This window comes from Phaenicophaeus curvirostris, chromosome 1 (genome assembly GCF_032191515.1).
Source record: "Phaenicophaeus curvirostris isolate KB17595 chromosome 1, BPBGC_Pcur_1.0, whole genome shotgun sequence".
Classification (NCBI taxonomy): domain Eukaryota; kingdom Metazoa; phylum Chordata; class Aves; order Cuculiformes; family Cuculidae; genus Phaenicophaeus; species Phaenicophaeus curvirostris.
The window spans coordinates 78,179,143-78,198,603 of NC_091392.1; the positions used below are offsets into that span (position 1 = coordinate 78,179,143).

General features: G+C 37.4%; 1 protein-coding gene across 1 annotated transcript in view; it reads right to left on the minus strand.

Annotated features, from left to right (window-relative positions):
• The window catches only part of ANO2 (anoctamin 2), a 196,412-nt gene that overhangs the window by 87,129 nt on the left and 89,822 nt on the right, over positions 1 to 19,461 (minus strand). Inside the window, exons 12-13 of the mRNA XM_069863875.1 lie at positions 18,121 to 18,281; positions 14,135 to 14,217 (exon numbers count right to left, since the gene is read on the minus strand). Coding sequence (XP_069719976.1) covers positions 14,135 to 14,217; positions 18,121 to 18,281 — 244 coding nt within the window. The remainder of the gene's footprint in view (positions 1 to 14,134; positions 14,218 to 18,120; positions 18,282 to 19,461) is intronic.

Here is a 19,461-nt window from a genome sequence, read left to right on the forward strand (position 1 = left end):
GTGAGAGGATCAAGATGTGTGCCTGCTCTATGTGTTTGTCTGTGTGATCTGTGTGACTGGCCATGTGCATATTCACACGTATTTGGTATATATGTGTGCTCTGTGTACATATGCCTACTGAAAATACAAGCATAAACTCACTGCAGGTTGGCGTACAGCTGTGACTGCCTCACCTCTCTTGGGCTGTTGGACCTGGACCGGTTTCCCCTCACAATAACCTTTCAAGATTTGCTTGTAAATTATATATTTTTATTTTCCAAATTAAAGCATAAACAAACGTTTTTGGATTTAAAAGAGAGCAGCTCATAAAAAAAGACAAATGACATATATTTCCTCTTTCTGGCCAAGTTTTGAATTTATTCAGAACCTTCAATTCAGATATGATGCCTCCTACAAAAAATGTCTTTTCCTATGGCATTGTTCATACCATTCATCCTTACTATAATTAGAACATACGCTAATCAGTCCAGTCAAAAATTTGGCTTGCTAACATTTTTTAATTAATCCAATAGCCATTAAGGGAATAAACCACATTTTTTTAAAAATAAATCCCTATGGAAAATAGAACAAAGGTTTAATGGAATGTCAGCAGTCTTCCTTGGGGAATTCCTGTGCTACTCATTTTCTGTTATCTTTAACATTTTCACTACGTCAGACCCCATCTTGAGCATCCTCTGTTGCACACTAGTATATAAACACAGTGAGACTTCAAGAGCATACGATTTTCCTGACGTGTTGAACAGGCATGTGACCATACCATCATTTAAATAACTACCTTAAATTAGTATTTCCATATCTTTCTTTACTCTATGAACAAGTCATACCTATCTGCCCCAAAGGCAGTCCCACAAGTGGTAAAAGCATTCTGCTGATCCCAGGGAGTCTGATTCTAACAGGAGAGTCTTGAGGGAATTGCTTTTCTCTGTAGGTCAAGTACGGCTATGCTTCTGAGACTCTCCTACTACAATGTTATACCAGACAAATATAACGAAACTGCCAGCACAATGGCTTTTTCTACATTTGTACTTTCATGTACTATTCAAATTAATACAATATGTTCTAATGTGCAAATGTGATCCACTTTTCATCATGAAGTTCTTTTACATTACTTATGGCTCTTATAAAAATCAATACCACGATGAATGAAGTTCAGGAATCACTACAGCACTTCTTGTCACAAGGGTCACTGCTGTTATTACTTACAAAGTGATGAGTGCATGTGGAAGTCCAAGAAATAAGAAGGCATGGGTAATTGCTGGCATTACATTCCCTGCGAAGAAGGATTTGGGGGTGCTGATTGATGAGAAGCTCGATGTGAGCCGGCAAAATGTGCTCGCAGCCCAGAAGGCCAACCGTATCCTAGGCTGCATCAACAGAAGCATGGCCAGCAGGGCAAGGGAGGTTATTCGGCCCTTCTGTTCCTCTTTTGCGAGACTTCCTCTGGACTATTATGTCCAATTCTGGAATCCTCAACATAAGAAGGATATGGAGCTGTTGGAATGGGTTCAGAGGAGGGCTACAAAGACGGTTAGTGAGCCGGAGCACCTCCCATAAAAGGACAGGCTGAGAGAGTTGTGGTTGTTCAGCCTGGAGAAGAGAAGGCTCAGAGAAGATCTTATAGCGACCTTCCAGTAGCTGAAGGGGGCCTATAAGAAAGCTGGGGAAGGACTGTTTAAAAAGGCTTGAAGTGATAGGACTCAGGGCAATATAAATTGGAGAGGGACAGATTTAGACTAGATATAAGGAGGAATTTCTTCACAATGAGGGTAGTGAGACACTGGCCCAGTTTTCCCAGGAAAGTTGTGGCTGCCCCATCCCTGGAGGTGTTCAAGGCCAGGTTGGACAGGGCCTTGGGCAGCCTGATCTAGTGGGATGGGTCCCTGCCCATGGCAGGGGGGTTGGAACTGGATGATCTTTAAGGTCCCTTCCAACCCAAGCTATTCTACGATTCTATGATTCTATGGTTCTATGATTCTGTGTTTCTATGATTACTAGAAATGATTAGCAGCAAAAATGGTGATGAACAGGTCAGGGAAAGGAAGGACAAAGATACAACAATAAACATCTCAAGATGCCGTGGTCAATGCATGTATCTTGATGTATTGCAGGTTTTCACTCACTTTTTGATTTACCTTAATTTGTATCATGCTGCCTTAGATAAGATTAAAAGTTCACCTGAAAGAAAGATCTTTAGACTTAAATGAAGAAAGAATGCAGGCATCAGGCATGAATGGCTACATGGCAGGAGACAGCTTGATGAAAGTAGGGAAGTGAGATAAATGAAGCTGTAAGAAATTGAGGCAATCGAATCATGCTACGAAAGTACCTGCAAAGCTGAATTCGTTCTCTTCCTTTTTCACTATTTTCTGCTAAGTAAAGCATGTCAGGAGACCAGGGGCAGCTGCTAGAGGCCAGAGCAACTTTTGAAAATTGACTTGGAAGGAAACACTGTGAGAAAATCAAGTGCCAGGCAAAACATTGTACTGCAGTTTACTTTTTTTGTACAGACTATTCAAATCTGGTCATGTTTAGTTTTCCTACTAAGGCATTCGAATGTCTTTTTAACTGCATTTCATACACTCACATCTGCGTTGGAAAGTTAGTTGGTCTGTCCTCACTGAATCTACAAAGTAGTCTTACACTCAACTGAACAGACCACAGCACCTCCTGGAATATATGCATCTAGACATCCTTTTTATGAGTTCATTGCATTAAACTGTTATTTACAATACAGATTTAGAGATATTTCATCCTGTTCATATATATATGGTTGTAAAGGAACAGCTCCACTCTACTGTAAGAGTGTGATTCAGAATCAGTTCTTTGTCTGAATATGGGAACAGTTCTACACTTAGTACAATAAGCTAGAAATAGTTGTGATGACTTGAAGAAGGCAAAATGTCCTTGTAGGGATAAATATGAATCTCATGATGCTGGAAGTTTGCCATTACAGCTGCCAGACAATTATTGAAAACCATGTGAGCCAAGGTACTTTGAGGCCAAATGAGTGCTTAGTGTTGAAAAAGATAATTCTCATCCTGAAAACAAAGAGACAAATCATGAAATTTTTATTTAGACCAAACTCATGTTGACATTACTGGGAACTTTCCCTGAGAATGGTCACTGGGATTTACCTCAAACATACACCATGTGCATCCACTGTACTTTGTAGATTAAGGCTGTGTTGTTAATGATCTGTTTTGATAAGAATGTATAAAAACAATTGAGCTATCCTTAATTTCTCTTTGTTTTAGGGAGACAGTGGTGATGGAATTTTACAAAGCATGCACGACAAATACATCTAAGTCGTTAAGAAAAATGGACACTTAGAGACATGCTGGAGGGAATGGGTGCCATCCAGAGGGAACTTGACAGACCTTAGAGGTGGGCCTGTGTGAACTTCATGAAGTCTAGCAAGGCCAAAAGCAAGGTCCTGCACTATGTCAGGGCAATCCCAAGCACAAATACAGGCTGGGCAGATAATGGAATTGTGAGCAGCCCTGAAGAGAAGGACTTGGGGGTACTGGTGGACAAGAAGCTCAACACGAGCTGGCAATGTGTGCTTGAAGCCCTGAAAGCCAATCATATTCTGGGCTGCATCATAAGAAGGGTAACCAGCAGGTTGAGGAAAATGATTCTGCCCCTCTCTACTCTGCTCTCAGGAAACTTCACCTGGAGTACAGTGTTCATTTCTGGAGTTCTCAACACAGGAAGGACATGGATCTTCTGGAGTGATTCCAGAGGAGGGCCATGAAGATGATCAAAGAGTGGAGTATCTCTCATATGAGGATAGGCTGAGAGAGTTGGGCTATTTTAGCCTAGAGAAGAGAAGGCTCTGGGAAGACGTTACAGCAGCCTTCCAGTACTTGAGGAAGCCTACAGGGAGTGTAGTGATAGCACAAAGGGTGATGATTTTAAACTGAGTAGATTTAGATTAGATATTAGGAAGATTTTTTTTCCTATGACAGTAGAAAGGCACTGCAAGAGGTTGCCCAGAGAAATGGTGGGATGTTAAAAGACAAGTGTACAAGACACTATACAAGTACACAGGAACTCAGCTATCAGAGGTATAGGAAAACAACACAAAACTGAAGTAGTCAAAACATAAGAGCCCATAAAGCTTATTATGGAGATATATTTGCCAGAGAGATAGATAGACACATTTATTTGCTCTCATAGAACAAGACCAATAATAGTGCTTCAGAGGATTACCTTCAAAACTAGATTTTGAAATACAGTCTCAGATTTTTAAATGCCCTTAAGACCAGGCAAATACTGCCATTGTAATGTCAAGATATCACATTTTGTGGTTAATTATTTAGAAATATAGGTAACTATATTGAATATAGCATTATTTATTGTTTTAATTACTCAATTAATACTCAAACCATTTAAATACTTTTTCTAGGCAGAATTGTATGAAGCCAGATATCCCTTGAACTATGAAAATTAAAATTTTGCTTAAAATTATTTATCCCACTATAAGTCATTTCATTGCTGAAAGAAATAAGCTAATAAACATAAAGAAGAAAATCAGCTGTAAAATATAGCGCCTCTAGAATTGAGCATCACCCAACTTGTCAGTGGAATGATTACCAGCTTACCTAATTGCTTTAACGTTGATAAAGTATTATCTGGACTCTAGAAAATTTAAAATGTCTGTGCATACCACTGTCATGTTTATTGTTTTTTTGTTGTCCTATAATAGTAGCGAGCAGTCTCAATCATAGACTAGGACCCTATCACTTTAGCCAGTACATAAGCATAGAACTTCTCCAAATAAATGTTCTTAAAGAAAAGATTGTTTCCCCTTTGGGCACTGTTCTCTTTTTTGACTGATAATGTGTAACATTGGGAACACTTGGCTGTGGAGGCACTCCTTAGGGGCATGTGTTTATGGAAATTTTTCTCTGTCAATATTTAAGATCGAATGTACTTTGGATATTGCAGATTTGTAGCTCTTGCAAAAAGCAAGACAATAAATACTGCAAATTCCTTTACATTTGATCTAAAATAGCAGTTTCACAAATAACATTACATTCTCAAGATAAAATATCCTACAAATTAGCAAGGCTAGAAACCAACAGTTTTCTCCAGCTACAAAAAGGTTGGTTTTTTTTAAGCAAAATCAAAATCATGAGACACTGGGCCTTGAACTTGGTATTGGTCCAAGGCTATGTAGTACACAGTACACACCACACTGATACAAGAAATTTAGAGAAAGGGTTAAAAGAGAAGCTCACTTATGCATGAAAGAGGCAAACATTTTGTAGTTTCACCTTATTACAACTTGTCAAACGTCATAGAACTTAGATCTAAGGTTGAAGGGGGAAGTAGCTGTCAAATTTGAATGCTAAACTGAACCTACATCATAAAACTTATAACAATACCATGGATAGAACTACAGCTAATGTCATTAATTTCCTTATGTTGCACTTACCAGAGATAGGTAAGCAAATACAAGGTCCTAGTGTGCAAGATCCCAAAGTCCCTATTGGTCTCTTTCCTTTTAATAAGAATCTCTCTTGAACAGTGCAGTTTTTCTGCTACACATGTAACTCAGATAATATCAGATCAGACTTTTATTTATGAAATAGTATTCTCAGCATTGGCTGTTTATGATGTTTCTGGAATTTTCCCTTCCCTGGAGTTTTCCTTCTTTCAGTTTCTGTGCATTTGGAACATATAACTTACAGGTAACCTGGCTTACTAGGTAAAAGCAATGCCATCCTATACAGCATTTTAAGGCATGCTTCCTAGAATATCCTAAAGCATATACACCAGACAAACTAAAGAAAAAATGTATAATATCCATTATTATTTGGTTCCAGAAGGTGTATATTCTGACCAACCACTGTCTTCCCAAACATTTGTGTACTTTTCAAGTTCAACCATGATCCAGATTGGAACATTGGCTCCTCACTAATATGGAGAAATACAGACACTTTATCTAATCTGAACTAAAAATCTATCTCTGACCACAAATATTTGTTTCAGCCGTGCCAGTGTCTCCCATAAATATCCAGCCAGGAATGTTTATGAAAACAACAAAGCAAACTAATGTTGAATTAGTAGTCAAAAGGTTTTATACTTGAGGCTTGAGTTTAATGGCTCGTATTTCACAGCAGCATAAACCAACCTAACCCTGGGCTCCCATACTTTCAAACTCAGTTTCACTTTGCACCAGCCACACACTTCTATTTCTGTCCTTACAGTGACACCAGTGCACGTGTAACTATGTGGTATGACCAGGAAAAAAACTTATGCCTTCATACTCCCAGCTACAGTTCAGCTGCATCAGCTGTCTGAACTGTTCGCCACTCAGCAGTATGATTCCAAACATGAATGTAAGAGGAAGAGCAAGGCTGCATGGCTGGCATAGTAGCACTATGGTAGTGTGGAGTTAGATTGTCTGCAATCTAAGTATGAAGTTGCATGCTACATATGAGCTGATTTAATATCTTACTGTTGCTGAAATGGTCTTCCTAACCCACGCATTCTTCTCTTCCCCTACCCAATGTCCTCATTATACTATGTGAAAACTCATCTAATTAATTGGTCCCCTCCACTATAAACATTGAGGTAAGAGTGAACTACTGAGGCATTTTATGCATCTTTATGCGTCTTCACCCTGTGAGAATAGATCTTCGAAACAAATATTTTCAAAACAATGTTTCAGAGAATAACATGGCCAATACATAAAAAAACCCCAAACAAACAAAACCAAAAAAAATAAACAAAACTGGCTTATTAACTCTATAAATTGTGGTAAATAGATCCATAGAACCTGGCTCATAATGAGCCAATAGCTGCGTTCCCCAGCTCAAGAAATTCAAGGAAGTGGTAGAGGGAGTCCTGCAGAAGGACATGAAGATCATTAGGGGACTAGAGCATTTCTCTTATGACAAAAGAATGACCTGAGTATGTATAGTCTGGAGAAGAGAAGACTGAGAAGGGGCCTTATTAATTCTTAAAAATATTTAAAGGGCAGGTGGCAAGAAGATGGGGCCAAATTCTTTTCAATGGCACCCATTGACAGGACAAGGGGCAATGGGTACAACCTGGAACACAGGAAGTTCCACCTGAACATGAAGGAAAAACATCTTTGCTGTGAGGGTGATAGAGCACTAGAACAGGTTGCTTAGAGAGGTTATAGAATCTTCTTCTCTGGAGAAATTCAAAACCTGCTCTAGGCAAACCTGAAAGTCAAGATCCAGAACCAAAAAAATGCTTATATTTTCCAAAGGTTAGAATTATTTCCATAACTCTGGCCCAGGGAGGGGTGGATGAAGCTAGGAAAAAACACAGTTCAATGCTCTTGGAAAGCAGAGAATAAAGCAAGTCCATTTGAAATTTGTATCAATGAATTCACTGTCTCACCACATAATTATATAATGTGAGAGAGCTTCTATAGGCATGAATTTGCAACAACTTTGTCCATATTCATGTGAAAATCAATAAAATTAAACAATATTAAGACTAATAAAATAATAAAAAAAAGACTAAAGCAAAACTTAAGAAGAGGAAACAAATATGATTGCTGAAATATGATGAGTTCTGCAATGCTGTGTTCATTTTAAGCAACTGGAAATTTTGGCTGTTGTTAACAACATCACAAAGTATTATTATTTCTCAAGATGAAAAGAACTTTTAGAAATGATTTCCCCTGGGTTTAGCACTTCATACAGATTGAGAGAAGAGCTGATTTTCCTTCCATCTTATTTTAGTTATGACCAATCTTCCTGTGTCAATGACATTTTATCAGAAAAATCACAGAATAAATAAGGATGACCTATCAATAAAAGACTTCACAGAACAATAAAGGACATTTAGGCCTTTTTTTTAACACATTTCCGTATTATTTACATATGCAGCTTGGAATAAAGAAAAGGCAACCTCCATGAATACACGAGTAAAAGTAAAACATGTTTTAAATTTAAAAGAAAAAAATTATTTCCTTAAAAAAGAACGTTCTTTCTGCACACAAAAGAACACATAGTAATGTGGTGCTGAGGTTCCTGGAGCAACTGTCTGAACTAGGACTATATTCTGATCCCCATCTTAATTCAAATAGCACATTAATCTTGAAGGCTGTCAGTGCGTCTAATTTATCTAACACTGAACCTGCCCAAGACATCTTCAGTGTACAGGAAAACTGATTTTGTTTCCTCACAGGGTTGGTGAAAATCTGGGAAAGAAGAAGGTCCTTCTCCACCTCCTCATACCTCTTTCCCTCAGAACACACATGCCCTTGTAGTATAAGATCCTCTATCCTCACTCCATATTTTGCCTGGTCTGCAAGAAGCGCATCACTGTCATACCCTGCTTACCCACCTGGACCTTTTGAGTCACTGGGAAGCAGTTGAGGAAGAAAGAAAGACCTACAGATGATCGCAGTACTTGCTAAAGATGAGGGAGGTAGTAGGTCAAGACAGAGAATTATTGGAAAGCAAGACATTCCTTCCTTTTGTTTCTTTCACCTACCAGTAGCTTCTGTTTTCCATCATCCATGCCATAACCATGACCTTGTAAACAATAACCACCATAAGGTGTTGTGCTGCACAGGCTGGAAACTCCCATTTCAGCTCCTCCTCCAAAGCTTCGTACTCCAAGCAACTGCTCACCTCTGCACTCACGCCAGGGAACGTGAAGACGTGAGTCTCCCCTCTGAACTTAAGGGACTGCAGGATAAAAGACCTAATGTCATCCCAGATGCCCCAGTCTTTGAATGGCCTATTACAACATCCTGATGAACCAAAACTATCTATAAAGGTTCGAACATCTTTCAGGCTTTTAGACTAGTCCTGGAAATGACACAGAAGGTCATTATAATGGAAAAAGGAATAAAAGGAAGGAAATGAAAGCATGTCAATGAGTCTAGTAAAAAAGAAATAAAAGGAAAATTAACTAGAACCCGAGCATATTATGGTACATTTCGGGATCAACAATCTTGGAATAAAAAAATGTAACCATATATCTTTAACAATTTATTGGCAAACAAAGGAAATATCATCAGCTTTGTTTCTTCTAGTTTGTAATTTAAAAAAAAAAAATTTAAAGTGTGCCTTCCTTTGTAATTTTTTTAATGGAGGAACAGCTGGTACTGAATAGTTTCCATTAAGTTCTAAGGGATAACATCAGTTTTTCAACATTCTTTCCCCAGCTATCCTAATGAAACTCTCATCCTCCTAAACATAGCACTTAAATCTAATGTTGAAAGGATTCTTCAGCAGATTAGGGCTCTCCTAGGATCATTAAATAACTAGCATTAACAGGAATTTACTAAAGATGACACAAGATTCAGAGGAAGGAGTGATGAAACCCAAGAAAAAGTAGTAAAAAAAACCCTAAAAAATAACTGGAAACACAGGCCCGAAAGGAACATCAGAATAGGCATGGAAGAAATGTGAGACAATGCATCTGGGGAAAATAACCCAAAATGAAGATCTCACCAGCACAAGAAACCTAAGAAGTAGTGAGGGTGAAAGGAGAGATTTGAGATAACAGAAAACATTGTAGCTACAGACACTTCTTTTACCATTACTGCTTTTTCCCAAGAGGACTAAGCTGTGAATGCACAGTAATTTTATTAGAGTGTGCTTTTCAATCCTCCATTTTTTAAGCAAATAAAAATGTCTTATACTGCCTGGCTTAGTAGGCACTATTAGAACTTCAGAAAAGGAGTCTGTTCCTATAATTTGCAAGGTGAAAGACAAGCTGAAAACATTAAATTAAGTAAATCACAAAGAAAAGTAATTGAAAATATAGAAGAGAAGATCAGGTTTGATCAAATTAGAAAAGAACGGAACCCACTGCATTCAGCCTCACTGAGGCCTCACATTTAATACTGTGTGCAGTTCTGGACCCCACAATTTAAGAAGGATGTGAGGGTCCTTGAACGCATCTGGAGGGCAACAAAGCTGGTGAATGGGCTAGAAGGCATGTCCTGTTGAGGAGTGGCTAAGGACTTTGGATTTGTCTAATCTGGAGAAAAGCAGGCTGAGAGTTGACTTCATTGTTCTCTACAGCTTCCTTAGGAAGGGAAGGAGAGAGGAAAGTGCTGGTTTCCTGTCCCTGGAACCTAATGACAGAGTACGTGAGAACGGTTCAAAGTTGCACCAGGGGAGGTTTAGAGCAGCCTTAGGAAGCATTTCCTTACTGAGAGGCTGCTCAAACACTGGAACAGATTTCCCAGAGATGTGGTCAATGCCTCAAACCTATTAGCGTTGCAGAGGTGTTTGGACACTGCCCTTAATAACATGCTTTAACTTGGTCCAACTCCAAGTGATCACTGTAGGTACTATATATGGCTATATCCCTTAGTATACAATTCCGACTAAAATAGTCTATTCCATCTGTAAACAGAGTTAATGTCACCAAGTCTGCTTGATATTTAATTCTCTCTTACCAAATCTACCTTCCTTATTACTTTATCTTAACTCAGAGATAATCCACAGGCTACCCTAATGTCTTCTCTTAAGGGCTCAGTAATTTATTTTATTTAAAAAAAAAAAAAAGAAGCCATTAATCAAATAGCAAAATGAGGAACAAAACTCTGGAAATTAGAGTTTGCAAAAACAAGTTTGCAAACACTTAATAGTGCACAGGAATTTAACTTAAAATTGTAACTTACCAGACTTGTTTCTAATGAAGAGAGACACCTAAATTTCTCCCCTTTGCACAGAAATAGTGTAACAGCATGACTATTTGAACAACAAAACCTCTTCTCATTAGCATCTCAGTTAGTATGGGTTTCCTATCCATTTATTGTTCCAAGTTCTGCTGCAAATTCTAAGATTTTGTCTTTTATAACTGCATTTCTATTTCATTTTACACAAGACTGTTGGTAAAATGAGTTAAAATCTCTTCCACCCAGAAAAACTAAAGTAGGAATATTCTTGGTCCTACAAATACAAGTTCTGAAGATTCGTGGGGGGCTAATAATTACACAAATATACCTCTGTGGCATAACAGTTCAGCGCTTATTCATGGTATTTCCAAGGCTCTGTCTGTTTTCATGGTTCTGGTCTGTTTTTTTCTTTTCTTTCTCCCTCACATTTAGTTATCAGTTGTTTTATTGCTTTTCAACACAACTATCTATTTTACAGTCTAGAAACAATTGTTACCTATTATTTTTGTGGATTTCAGATGTGCAAATTGAAATCCTCTGAGTCTGAACAGCTGCCATCCACAAATATTCATGCAAGCCTTAGGGAGTCTGCTTTCTCTGGCAGCCATTGACAAGATATTTGCAATTAAATGGATTAACTTAATCTCTTGTGTGACTCTTTTGAAAACGAAGATTTGGCCCAGTGTGTTTACAGAAAGTAATTTTATTGAAAGTTTTATAGTCAAGAGTCCACAAAAATTACACTGAAGGCATTTATTTTAATATAATTCTCATAATGCACTTCTCAGCCCTTTAACTTTTCTGGTTGTTTTCCTCCCTGTTTTGGTTCCATACCTTCCATTTCTAAAGAAATTAATAATAATATATAAGGACATCTAGTCTTAAAACTGTTAAATCTTCTGAACATTACCCTCGTCCCTTTCCTTCTAGCTGTGTTAAGTGATCCTGTGCACTCCACCGCTAGTTCCTCTAGGCCTAAGCTGGGCAGATGTAATTTTCCATTTTCTCATCTCATTTTCAACACTTACAAAGACCTCACCACCATTGAAATATAGTGCAAGTATCAGTCACTATCTGTAGACAAATCTATCCTCATCTCTACGGATCTGAAGGATAAAAGATGAACAAAACATCATGTAACTTTTGCATTTTTGTTGAAGTACAAACAGCTGATGGGAGACGATACAGTGAATGGCTTTTTGCTTAAAATATCAGATCAAATTTTGAACATCCATTTTGAACGTCCATTTTGAACATCATTCTTCAGGAAAGAGCTGGATCAACTGGAAAATATCCAGAAGGGAACAAGAACAAACTGACACCTAGAAAACTATTTAAGAAAAAGATTGAAAGAGTAGAGGCCTGTTCATCTTAAAAAAAAAACAAAACAAAAAAAAACCCCAAAAACCAAGAACAAGATGACAGGTATATGACATTATGTTGAATTTTCCTGAAGAGAGGATAGAGCTAATCTATTCTCTTTATCTTTGAAAGACAGAACAAGAAAATAAAATGAACGTGTAGCAAGGAGACTTAAGCTAAACACTAGGAAAATCCTATTAACAGTGTGGATATATAAGTATTAGGATAGATTGCCTAGGGAGGAAGTGAAATCTCTGCTGCTGGATTTATTTAAGAACAAATCAGACAAACATCTTTTCAAAATGATTTAAGTAGAGTTGATCCTATCATGCACAAGGGATGGTCCCTCAAGGTCCATTCCAGTCTTATTTTTATGATTCTACATTCCTAATTCCTCAACTTCTGCTGAGATGTGTCTGGCACTCCTTCATTCATCATAAACAAATTATTCTTGCTGATCCCATAGTTCCTGTCCACAAACTTTTACCACTTGAGATCTCTTCATCACAAGACCTCACAAATCTATAGATTCTTTCACAGCATTTTGCAAATATTGAGATAAACCTTAGGAAATTCTACTGCAAATGATTAGCTTGAAATTCAGGAAGATCTTGTGGGTTCATCAGGTATGCTGCAGAGCCAAGAGTTTGATCTGCAGCCTCTTAGTTTGTACTGTAATTGGTATGAAATTGCTGTTCTCCCAGCTAGCAGCATGATATTCTACATAGGACAAGAAGTAATTTCTAATGTGCTGATGTGCTTGGCTTGCATCACAACTTACAAACTCAAGTACTGGGCTGTACTGTAAACTTCATCCACTTCATAACTGGATAGAAAATAATGAAAATACTGAGAAACCAGAGGCAGTATAGGGAGGCTGTAGAGAGTTGTAAAGCCTGTATTTTGGGTTAGAGATGGAAGAAGAGTAATACTGGAGTCTGCTGTCTGTTCGCGGGTTTTTTTTTCATTTAAACAATGAAGTTTATCTGAGGAATAGACAAAATGGAATAACATCATCGTGCTATATCATGAAGTTTATAATGTCAGCTTACTTTTTTCTAGGTTACTTGCATTCTACATCCCAGCTGAGCTGAGCTCAAGTAGCAGGACTGGAGGCTTGATCTCTTGTTTACAGAATTGTGATGGGATATGAAGAAATGGATCCAAGTCTTCCCATCAAACCAAAGCAATCCTATAACTCACCTTGCAGGAATCAGATCATATCTTAATAAAGCAATGAAGAGAGCAAGGTACACTGATTTGTGCCGCACAGGTACCTAGGTCACCATTAACAATGAAAGGAAATGTAACTGCTGAAATTCTGAATTACTGAATATAACACTGTTCTAGAGCCACACCAGCACATATAACTAGGGGGTATGTAACAGAAGCTTCAAAGTCTACCTTTTCTCCATATGATACTTAGGGCTACTAAGTGCATTGTCTTTAATCAGAGTTAGCAATTACTCCTCTGGTGAGGGTTAATAATTTAAACAGGCCATACATCATGACATATGAACAGAACTAAAAAACAAATTTAAGGACATTGTCTATACTAATAAACAAGTATGTCTCACTTTTAGTTCAGCTAAGGTACAACTAGAAGCCCCATGGGCTGATTGCAAAGCACTTAAAACTTTCTCTGAAGAAACCATCCCCAATTCTTTCTTGCAACTGTTCCTTGGGTAAGCTCAGGATGTTGCACCTATGGCATCATTAATGCAGCACAGACCTGGGTTCAAATATTATTTATGTTACTCAGATGTGCTACAATTATCGTCAGAGAATTTTTGTTATATATGTAATGAAGTAGTGTCTATATGACTATTTATACTGTATCATTCTGTTATTACACTCTGTATAATGGAATGCAGGCATTCTCAGCAAAGAATGATCTGCTGTTATCTTATAATGTTTTTCGACATTAATTATTAAGTTAGAGTGCTGACCAGTAAGATACAGGTGATGATTTCTTTAATGATACATTGGAACTCAAGATTGTATCAGTTATGGTAATTTAAGATAATATAGGTATGAGATATATTGGGCTGGAAAACACTTATGAGAAATGTAAATATCAATGCATGTCTTCAGATATAGAATAACTTATATAGCAAATTAACAGAGGGAGAGGAAACTTACTTCTTCTTCCTCCAGCCCAGTTAGATCCCAGAAGTAATTCAATCTCATCTGCAAACGCTTCCATTGTTCAAGGAACATAGTAGCTTTAAAGAAAAGAATAAACAACCAAAAATAAATATATATAAAAATCATAGAATCATGGAGTCATAGAATGGTTTATGTTGGAAGGGACCTTAAAGACAATCTACTTCAAATCCCCCAGGTCCAATGCATTATGGTGAATGTTTGTGTTATTTATAAGCCACAACTGATATTTCAATCCCATTATGCTGGGCCCTTAATAAATAAACACTAAAAACCAGCTTCAGACCCAATTTTAAATAAAAAAACACAAGCAAACCATGGAAACAATAATTTCTATCTCTTAACAGAGAAAATACAGGAAGATACAATACAGATTGCCCAAAGACACTGATAAGTTCTTGTCAGAGACTAGAACTGAACCCTTATCTGCTGATAGACACCCAAAGAACATTCTCTCTCTTCATTTGTCGTGCGTCATTCTATAACCTATGAGCACAAAGCATATAATTCAACAAAATCTAAGACTATATATTAATCTGTAGCTCTCTAAATGGCCAAACAGATTTTGGTTTCAGTGTTTCTAATCACTCAAAAACATGTCAAGAAGGTATGTGTACCTTGCGACTGAAATCAATTGTTGATACCTATGCGTAAACTAAGACACTCAGTCTTAGAGGGTGGAAAATAATGTTCTTTTGAACTATATTATAGTGGTATGGTTGACTGTTTCTGTCCTGCACAGACATGGTGATTCTACCCTAAAGGACTAGTTAGTAGTTCAGTCTCCCGCTTTTCCTTTTTCATTAATATGAAGGAACAGATGTTGTACTGTTGTCTCATATTTACAGTCTCCTAAGTTTCTTCTCTAATTGATGATTCCTCTAAATAGCCCTTTGCCTAGCTACTCATGATTTATAGACTTAGAGATTTATTAGAAACAGCATTTCTTACTTTTGACTTGTGGGCACATATTTTGAGATAATTGTATCAGTGCTGAACCAGTACATGTCAACTAAATTTGTCCGCTGTAGCAATAAAAGCTATACCAATACTACTCTGGGCATTGCTTTCCATTTCATTACACTTCATTTCACCTTTTCAGTTGGTGAAAAGAACTTGTAAAAACATTGTTAGTTCATAGCAGTATTTACATCACTTTGAACATCTTGTATATAGCTCCAAAAGGCACACAACAGTGGAGAAATAGATTCAGCTTCCTTTGACTGCATCTATGCTTGGTGTGAGCTGTAAGTTAACACTGGGAAAAGTTAGACTACTATTAAAATAATCTGATTCTTACAAGACAGAATCTATTTCACCAGTTAGCTGCACATATTTTCTGCACAGGTATCCTGCCATAATATAAGAACTAAATATCACTTAAACACCAGACTGGCACTACACTGAAAGTAAATCCAGGCAATTAAGCAAATAAGTTGCTATCTCTACTCCCTTCCTTACAGGGGAGAGGATATATAAAAGGTATGTTTAGTATGTTTTGAAAACTCAAGGATTTTTAGATATCCTAAATGCAAGAACAGTTGGCTATATCATAAGGTGGCGTTAATCATCCAATTTTTTTGTTATTCAAAAAGTCAGTTCCACATTTAGTTCTGTAAGATCTTACTTGGATAGACACAGTAGCTGTTCTGAAATGCGCAAGTTGACACTGACTTACAATAGCAGAAAAACAACCCCAGCATATTCAACTATCCTTCTAATAAACACATCCGACAGCTGAAATTCAGCATCCCAGAATGCAAGGGACATTAATTACAATTATCCAGGCATTACTCAGTATTTCATGAAGATGCTCATTTGCAAACAGTGTTGCTAAGATCGCAAAGATAGTTTATGAGGCATCAAGATCAGGTAGTAAAAGCACGATTCATTTCAAGATATTAATCATACTAACTCACTTGCCTTTTACAGAATGCTAGAAGGCAAACAAGATGAAAGACTTTATTTGTCCAGTACTATCATGAAATAAAGTCAGCTCAAATTACCATACTTTGCTCTTTCAAGTATATAATTCTAAGTCATTAGACATGACAGTTTCCACACCACTATACTATATCTTACGAAAAGCATTCAGGCATCATCTACTCAAGACACTCTGAGGTAAGCTGATGAATTGTGCAAAAGAGATCTGTCATTCAGCAGAATAAGGTCTAGATAAAACCGGTACAGTCTCCTAGTATTAAGGCAGCAAAATGTGGTGTAATCTAATACTTAATAGGCAAGCTGGGCAAGGTTAGTAAAGGATACTTTATTTCACTTTGCCGTTCTTTACATAGGAGAGCTGCATTTTCTTGCACTGACAAGCTTAGTTATCATGGTCCTAAAACAGCCTTTTCCAATCCGTGGGAAACATTTTTTTGGAGTGGGTCTACAGTTCAGAAAGTATTATGTTATTCTTACATACCTTTTTGTAAAAGCAATGCATACGGAACTCTGTTCCTTTCTGCTACTTTATGGACTCCACCAATTTATCTTAGTGTAAACATATATCAGTCTTAGTGTAAGGATATATCTTACTTTGCACATTATATTGCTGACATTAAAATAAAACTGGTTTGGATGAGGTTGCATAGAAATGATCATTTGCACTGATGCAAGTTTACAGTACAGATTCATTTGTCAGGAAAATACTGTGGAAGAGCGAGTGAATTGCCATTCATACACATGCTGTTGAAATTGCTACTCTGAAACTTAGACAAGGTAGTGTATTGCATGCTTCATGATAGCAGGTAAACTGTGATACCTTATCTGCCAGTCTACTCTGTAACTGGCAGCAAACTGAAGTAGAAAAACAAGTAATTGTGAGAGTCTTTACATTCACCATCTCTTGCAGCTTCTCTCAGTCACAGTGCTTACAGATTCTCCTACCTCTGTTGAAGGGTTTCCATGAACTGGTAAAAAAACTTCTTATTTTCATGATCTCCTCTGCCTGCAAAAAAAAATCCCTATGCTACCCATACCCAACACCAAGCTACCAATCAGTCATTTCTAAAACCAGCTGTAAAGTTTTAATAAGATTGCAAAATATAAAACACTCATTGCTGTGGGATGGCTATAGTATAATAATGTGTTTGCTCAATTTTAGGTTAGGAATCAAAATTTCATTTTGTGAACAGTGAATAAGGAAACAAAAAATAATTTTATGGTAACAATAACACCTTTAACTTTCACAATAAACAAGTTCTAGAGTGAAGGAGGGCATAACAGCAGCAATAATACAAGCAAACACAGCACTCTCACTTTTCAGGGCAGAGGTGAGGCCAGAAACAATAAGAATAATACTACAATGCATTCATTAGCGTTTATGAAGTGCTTTGATATTCTCAGTGAGACAGCATATATTTGCCTTTGAAGAAAAACAAGCTTGTGTATATGGAATACTTTAGAATATATTATAATTAAAACAATAATAATCACATTGTTCTTGGAATCCCATACAATTTTGATAAAATTATGTGACTAAGTTGTTCCATGTGAAAATACAGTGTATGCTTAAATTAAACCCCTTCAGCGGCCTGCACCATGCCAACATGCAAATCTATTCCTTCCCCAAATGCAGAAGGTAAGGGACTTGCCATGTCAATGGAAAATGAGACAAATGAGAAATCTTCATAGTGCTACTAAACAAGGCAGCAGAGGAAGAAAGGACATGTTTTTCTTCCCTTAAATACCCAGCTCCCTGCATTTATTCCAAAGCTTGCTGCTGACAGCAGAAAGTCCTATTAGACTACGTTCTCCAGCCTCAGCATAGACAGCTTCTTACTGGCCCTCTGAGGTTTGCCAGCTTCATAAAGCCATAGCTATCACATGCAATTTAACAGCATAATCTTTATTATATGAAAGGCTATTACTGTATGTTCTACTACTGTGCACTGCGGATTTCATTTCTATCAGGAGTCCAAAGATCAAATGACATTGTTAACATGCAAAGTAATACTTACCCCAGAGAGCCATAAAGATGGAGAAGAAGACTGTAGCAGGGTTGTCAAACAAGTGGCTAGCTCGAGCTGTAGCACAAGCAGAGCTGAGGTTCCAGTAATCACAGAACTTGTCACACAGAGGGCACATGGTGAAGGCATTGCGTTGGTCACACATTTCTTTGCTATGAATGACAAGTGCCCAAATTCTTAGAGTATTACAGCTCAGAAAAGGGGTAGGTACAGTAGTGATATCAAGCAGCACATCAAAACTATTACAAGCTATTTGCAATATAAGCGGCTTGCACTTGCAGCGAACCGAAGCTCTTCAAGGCCCAGTGCCATGTGCTGGAACATTGAAATACTTACAGGCACCTTACCAACCGAAAAACAATTCATAACAACAACCAATTTAATCACTATATGGCATTAGTGAATTAGTGAAGACTGCATCACTGAAGGTTGAGGTTAACCACACCAAAAGAAAACAATTAAAACACAGTCAAAGCGGAATTTTCCATTTCTGCACTCGGTTACATGATTTGATACAGATCAGATTTAAATTGATGAAAAAGAATTCTGAAAAGGCTTAAAGGAAATTTGTGCCTTTGACAAAACACACATTTTTAATGTGGTAGCACAAAAATCTGTCAAATACCATGCTACATTGTCTATCAGGACTGGCCATGTAAGCTTGCATAAAAGCCAGAATCAGCACCCAGGAGTGTTGGTTGTTCTGTGTCACACGCTGAATATATCTGCAACACCATTTGCAAGTAATACTAGGCTTTAGCCTAAACTGACATACATGCACAGAATTTAGAAGACTTGCGCTAGCCAAGGATCTTGTTCTTAGTGAGGATGTTCTATTGCACAACACCTACTTTGAGATTCACCTCTATCCTGCATTTTATTTTGTGAGGTATTTATAAAAGCAAAGGATGTTTTCCTAAAATACAGTTTTAAGACCAGTTCTGATCTATACCACTATATGTCATCAGGTTTTTCAAGTGTGAGCTGTTATTTTAGACACCCGTGCTGATGTGTTTTAAGGGCGTTCAGATTTTGTGTGCGTGTTGGTTTCAGGAAATCAGATACCTTTACATTTCAGGGTTCTTAAGTTTGCCTGCTGAATATGAATGTGGTATTCCTGGTCTCTATAGTTCATTGTTTTTTTCTAGTACAGAATGCTAGCCTAGATTTCAAAAAGAAAAAAAAAAACGAAAAAAAAGCACAACAGAAAAAAAAGCCTCCTCCTCCCCCAGCAGTAAATCTTATAAAAACTACCCTCAACTTCTGCATCATATATTTAGAGATTAGGCTGCATTCCCTTTCCCTCAGTTTACAGCACTTTTTTCAGCTGTC